At 39.0% G+C, this 6,731-nt stretch overlaps 1 protein-coding gene across 1 annotated transcript in view; it reads left to right on the forward strand.

Annotated features, from left to right (window-relative positions):
- NUDT19 (nudix hydrolase 19) overlaps positions 1-6,280 on the forward strand; it is a 6,879-nt gene extending 599 nt beyond the window's left edge. Inside the window, exons 2-4 of the mRNA XM_024734109.1 lie at positions 2-242; positions 4,123-4,330; positions 5,215-6,280. Of these exons, the coding sequence (XP_024589877.1) occupies positions 2-242; positions 4,123-4,330; positions 5,215-5,420 (655 nt within the window). The 3' untranslated portion in view covers positions 5,421-6,280. The remainder of the gene's footprint in view (position 1; positions 243-4,122; positions 4,331-5,214) is intronic.
- The last annotated feature ends 451 nt before the right edge of the window (positions 6,281-6,731 follow it).

A 6,731-nucleotide genomic window follows, 5' to 3' on the forward strand; every position in this document is an offset into this window, starting at 1 on the left:
TCGCGCCGCCGCCGGCCCTGGCTGACTGGCGCGCCCGCGTCCGCCGAGACCCGCAGCACTTCCTGCGCCTGTGCGCTCACCTAGACTGCACTCCCGACATCTGGGCGCTGCACGACTGGAGCGCCTGGCTCACGCCTTTCATGCAGCGCCGTGGCCGCCGCTTCGAGACTACCTTCTTTCTGTGCTGCCTGTGCGAGCCGCCGCCGGTCTTCCCCGACTTGGTGGAGGTGGTGGACTGCCAGGTAGGCGTCCTCCCGGCGCGGAGTGGGGACCCACTGGAGCTTGGGAATGAGGACCCCACCCCCGGCCGGCGGCCCAGGCCCACCCGGAACCTCCAGATAGGCCGGGTCCAGGGAAGCTAATTCGCTTGCTCAGGGACATACAGCCAGTACGCGACTGAGCGGGCATGGGACCCAGGTGGTCCGGCCCCCGGCCAGCAGGCCAAAGCCATGACCTTGGTGAACTGCTTTCTACTTTCCCCGGCTTCACAGCCCCAGGGCCTCGACGATGTCTCCCCACGCGGTTTGTCCAGCAGGAGGCCGGCGGAGACGCTAGGAGCTCTGCTAGCGCTGATCAGGTGCCAGGCTCCTTCCTAAGCACTCGCCGTGCATTAACTCATTTCAACCCCCAGCAGTTTGTTTCCTCGTAGTTCAGTCTTTTAAAATTTATTTGAGACTGTTTCATTTGAGACTTGTTTTATGGCCACGAATATGGTCTACCTTGGTGAATGATCCCTCTGCACCTAAAAAGAATGTGTATTCTGTTGTATTTGATGAAGTGTTTGTAGAACTGTCAGTTAGGTTAAGTTCGTTGATAGGGTCCTCAGGTCTTTCATATCATTTATGTATTCCATCAAGTACTTCTCGAGAGAGGAATGCTGAAATCTTCAAAGAATAATTGCGGATTTGTCTTTTTCTATTTTCAGTTTTTCAGTTCCATCAGGTTTTGCTTCGTGTATTCTGAAGCTCCCTTGTGAGGTGCTGGATTGAGCCTTTGATTATGACGAAATATCCTTCTTTATCCCTGGCAATGTTCCTTATTCTGAAATCTGAAGTTTACCGTCTGATACTAATACAGCCGCTCAGACTTTCATTTGATTAGCAATAGCATAGTATATTTTTTTCCATTCTTTACTTTTAATCTGTGTCTTTATATTTAAAGTGTGTTTCCTGTAGGCAGCATATAGTCTTACTTTTTTATCCAATATGACAATTTCTGCCTTTCAACTGAAGTGTTTAGATCATTTGTATTCAGTGTTATTCTCAATAAGGTTAACTTCAAATCTGCCATCTTGCTGTTAGTTTTTTAGTCTGTCCCCTCTATTATTTGAACTGTTTTTCTTCTTTTCCTGACTTCTTTTGGATTAACTGAGTATTTTTAGGACTGTGTTTTATCTCCACTATTGACTTATTAACTGTACTTCTTTGTGATTGCTTTAGGGTTTGCAATATACATCTCTCATTTCATGTGTAGTATTAGAACCTTAAAATAATATACTTCCATTTCTCCCCTCCTGTCATTTATGCTTTTGTTGTCATACATTTGACTTTTATTTCTATTATAAACTCTATAATACACTGATTATTTTTGCTTTAAATAGTCAATCTGTTAAAGACTGTGAAAATGAGGGGGAAATGTCTTTTATGTTTACCTGCATATGTACCATTCTTAGCACTCTTCATTACTTTGTGTGGATTTAATCTACATCTGGTATCTTTCTGCCTAAAGAACTACCTCTAATATGTCATGTATTTCAGATCTTCTAAATTTGTTTAGAATGAATGAATCTAAATTCATTCTAAACAGTGAATCTTCTAAATTTTGTCTGAAAATACATTATTTTGCTTTTGGTTTTTGAAAGATATTTTGGCTGGGTATAGAATTCTATGTAGGTTAACAGTTTGGGTTTTTTTTTTTTCTCTCTCTCTCAGTACTTAAAAATGTTGCTTCATTATTTTCTGGTTTGCATAATCTTCTGTTGAGAAGTCTTTTTTTTCTTCCAGTTTTATTGAGATATAATTGACATACAGCACTGTAAGTTTAAGGTGACAGCATAATGATTTGACTTACATATCCCATGACATAATTACCACAGTAAATTTAGTGAACATCCATCATCTCATAGAAAAGTTTGCTTTTAACTCTCTGTTCCTCTGTATGTAATGTGTGTTTGTATTTTTGGTGTATGTGGCTACTTTAAATATTTCCTCTTAATTATTGGTGTTCAGTAATTTGATTATGATGTGCGTGGTTTTCTTTTTGTTTTATTATTTAATTATTTGTTTCTTCAAATATTTTTCACCTCCCTCTGTTTTCTGGGACTCCATGTATGTTGGACTACTTGATAATGTTCCACAGGTCCCTGATGCCTTGTTCATTTTTTTTCAATCTTTTTTCTTCTCTGCTTTATTTTGAATAGATTTATTGCTATATTTTCAAATTTTCTCCCTTTTCTTTCTTTTTTTTAAAAAATAAATTTATTTATTTTTGGCTGTGTTGGGTCTTTGTTGCTGCATGCAGGCTTTCTCTAGTTGTGGCGAGCGGGGTCTACTCTTCGATGCTGTGCGCGGGCTTCTCATTGCAGTGGTTCTCAACATGGGATGATTTACCCATCCCACCCTCAGGTGCGTTTAGCAATGTCAGGAGACATTCTTGGTTGTCACAACTCAGGGACTTCTACCGGCTTCTACTGGGTAGAGCCCAGGGATGCTGCTGAATATCCTTCCACAAAGAATTATCTGGTTTAAAGTGTCAGTACTGCCGAAGTTCAGAAACTGAAGGGCAACAGTGGAATTTAGAGCCAGCGTCACCCCACCCCACCACCGCCCTGGGAGTTTGAAGCCCAGGTGTTTTAGTTAGAGGATCTTCCTACGTTTTCTCATCTGTAAAATGAGAGTATGCAGGGTTATCCTAAGGATTGGAAATACTTTATGTAAAGTATTTTTGCTCAAAATACTTTTACTGGTAACTAGTAAAACTAGTGTTTTACCAGTGACAAGTAACCAATAAACAATAAGTTATTTAAGTTATTTTAGCCTATGGTCTAGACCAACCTGAACAGGTTGAATTAAGTGAGTTAATGGCTATTGTTTAACCCTTTATCTTCATTGTTACCACTGAACTCACAGGATACCTTAGAGATTGGGTGGTCCTTTGAGGCCAGAGCTTTGTTTTTCAAAATGTAACCTTGGCCAACTTCAGAAGAATCTGGGGTGCTTATTAAACATAGATTGCTGGGCCCCATAGATTGAAGATTTAACAAGTTTCTCATACAAGCTTGTAAACTTCGGGCCTACAGATATTCAAGGCAGTCAATGTCAACTCCCTGGTTTTGGGTGTGAGAATCAGTTTCCCCAGTGTAAGGAGATATTTAGTAAACCAGTTGAAGAAAGACCTTTTGGGGTTATTTCATATTATTGTATCAGCTCTTTTTATCTAAATGTGTATGGAAGGAAGGCTTGGGAAAGTGGGCAGGTCACAGCAGTGAGGCCACTTAAGTGAAATGGTAAGTGCTATCTGGTTGATACCGTGCAGTTATTACACTCCTGGTCCGACAGACTGAGTCACATCTCTTGACCTTCCTGAAAGCTTCTCTTGCTCCGGCCTCTTTACCTTCATTGTAACACATGGCACACATCACGCTACATTTTGTTTGCTGAAGGCCCTATTAGGGCCTGAGAGATCTTTGTCTCATCCACCACCACATCCTCAGTGCCTAGCCAAGGCACCCATTTATGGGAGGAATGAGTGGGCACTAAATTCTCAATCCGCTGTCATGAGTTTATACTTCAGAGTCTTCCTTTAGGAGTGACCAGAACCACCTTGCCTTCTTAGCATCTCCTGCCTTTTATGCTGAACAACGCTCCCAGGTCAACCCTTTGTGATCTATCCTGGTTTATGTACTAGTTCTCAGGATCAGTGTCCCAATAATCAACCTCTGAAGGGGATCAACCCAGCTTTCTTCACCAAATCTTTTCATGTTGTCTCAGAGGAATCTAGCAAGACACATTAATGAATTAACTTTTACATTTTCAGTTAGCTCTTAGGTTCTGATCTAAGGATCTCGAGTCTTGCGTTGTCTATAGGATAAACTTCAGGAAGCCTTACCTTTGTCTTCTGCAGTGGTCATCTCCGTCAGAGGCAACTGAAAGCTTCATATCAAAGGAGATTTGGCTTGCACCTCCACAGTTCTACGAAATAAGAAGACTAGAACAGTTTGCCTCTCTCTCTGACTTGCACAAATTTTGTTTGGATCGTGAATTAGAAGGGGTGGAAAGATGGCTGCCAATCACATTATTAACTGCTGATGGAACAATCCAGCTTTTACCAGGTAAATCAGTGAGTTATCAGTGTTTCTGTTAGTATTCACGTTGAATGCTCTGGGCCGCATGGCAGTATTATCTCACACAGAGACATGAACTACAGTCTCTGTTTTACACACTACAGAGGTACTAATTAAATAAGATCAAGGTCTGTAAGATATTCATAGTATTTATTATAACCAGAAATTCTGGATACATTACTTTATATACACTTAATGTAAATATATTTCCTAGACACTAACAAAGTTCTTTCTTGTATATTAGCTCACTTTTTTACATTTTAATTTTAAATTATGCGAACTTGTAAATTGTACTTATTTGATTGAAAGAGAGTTTGTTGGTGGTCAATTGTTGTTGGGTGAGTACAGGATAGAGGTTTTGTAGCCGCTTACGGTGGAGTTTTGTGACCTGTCTCACTTATGGCTGCTTATCTCACTTCTCAGAATTGTGAAAATATTTGTTATTCATCCTACAGTGGGACAGCTCAGCAGTTTTGATGTGTAAATAATAATTTCTGTAATTTAACCTTAAAATGATTAGAGCAGCCCACATAGAAACGCCAAAAATATATGGATATCAAGGCCAACATTAACATTGAATGGGATAAAGAGAGTCATGAATTAGTGTAAAAAATTATAGTTCAGGATGAAAAAATACTAGTCATAAATGTACCCAAAGAAAATTCTTGGCTGGAAATTGGAGAACTGGGGAGGGTAGGGGGGTATTAAAAACACAAAAAATAAATTGAGGTAAGCACAAAAAATTAGGATTTTTTAACAACTATCTCAGTTCCAAACACCTGAAATAGATTTTAAAAACCACTGATTTATATATCACAAATATATTGGAATGTTTTATAAAATAACACTAAAATTAAAATATTATTTTTCAGGAGATGAGATGTACTTAGAAGATTCAAACTATTTAGAAAATCTTATGTCCACTGAAAAAAAGAATGCAGAAATCATGAAAGAAGGCAAGAAATTTCACCGAATAGTGATGTACAATCGCCATGATTATAACATCCACGTGACAGTTCAGTCAAAGTATAAACATGTTTACCCTAAGAACTATGTAGTGAGTAAGAGCCGTCTGTAGAGAATGGCTTCTTTGTAAGCTGGCCTCCTTGAAGTTGTCCTGATGAAAAATGAGGGTTGACTAGACGTGCCTGGAACTTAAGCAACTTTGTGCCTGTAAGTTCTAGTACAGTCTTTCATATTTCAAGTGTATTACGGAGCTCTCTTATTTTATTCTTTAAACCTTACAGTATCACACAAGTATAAAGTATTAATGATCTTGTTACCAAAACGAGAAAAAAATTTTCACGAGGGTTTCCGCTTCTGTATTGTTTTGTTATCAGAAGTTTAAATAAGATGTTCTACTGTATTGTCTTTTAACTGTATTAGCACTCTGCCTGATGTGCTGGGAGATTGATCCATGAATTCCTTAGACTTTCTGCTGGAATTAATTTAAGGATGTATGATTAGATACATGGTGAACAGTAGACTGAGGTGACCTTCAAGTGACTGTGTCATTATTTTCTTATGACTTTAGCTTGATGATTAAGAGAGAATTCTGTTTAAAACTAAATGGCGTAAGTTATTAGGTTTACCAGATTGGAAATTAGTTTAGTGACTGTTGTAAAGAAATATGAAGCCATAACAAAAGCCATAATTATGTTTACCTTAGAGGGCTAGTTAACAGAATCCAGAGAGCTTAGAGGGATGTAGAACTATTCATCATTTAATGGTACTTACTAATGGTGTTTGTTTTCAGTGTTTTTAATATGGGTAATTTGTTCACCTCCTCTTAAGAGAATAATGTTTATTGATTAAAGATGGGAAATGGTTTAGACGCCAGTTCATTTTAGATCTTTGACTATATTATGCATTGTACATTGAATTTCATTTTTCATGAAATGTTCTGGTTTTCCTACCTATAAAATAGAGCTATTGATAATTAAAGTTTATGTGTATTATTTAATCCTACTTAGAGGAATACATCTAGATCAGTGGTTCTCAGTCCGGGCACTTTTGCCCTTCCGGGGCATTTGGCAGTGTCTGGATAAATTTGGGCCGTCACAAGTGAGAGTGCGACGCTTCTACCATCTAGTGGTGAGAAGCCAGGGGTACAGTTTAATATCCTGCGATGCACAGGCCACCCACAGTGAAAAATTATCTGGCCAAGTTTGAGAACTCTGATCTAGAGGAAAATCTATTGTCTTTGGTAAATGGTTCCAACATGTAAATTTTGAGAGCCACAGATAGAATTAGCATTCAGTCTGGCTTCTGAATCTATAGAAGTTCTCTTTACTCACTTTTGGCCTTGGGCATACTATTCTTTCATTCTCATAGAAAACAGAATGTTATAATTGGAAGAACACCATGATTTTGCTGATGAGAAAACTGA

The sequence above is a fragment of the Neophocaena asiaeorientalis genome, unplaced genomic scaffold, assembly GCF_003031525.2.
Source record: "Neophocaena asiaeorientalis asiaeorientalis breed wild unplaced genomic scaffold, Neophocaena_asiaeorientalis_V1.1 scaffold280, whole genome shotgun sequence".
Lineage (NCBI taxonomy): Eukaryota > Metazoa > Chordata > Mammalia > Artiodactyla > Phocoenidae > Neophocaena > Neophocaena asiaeorientalis.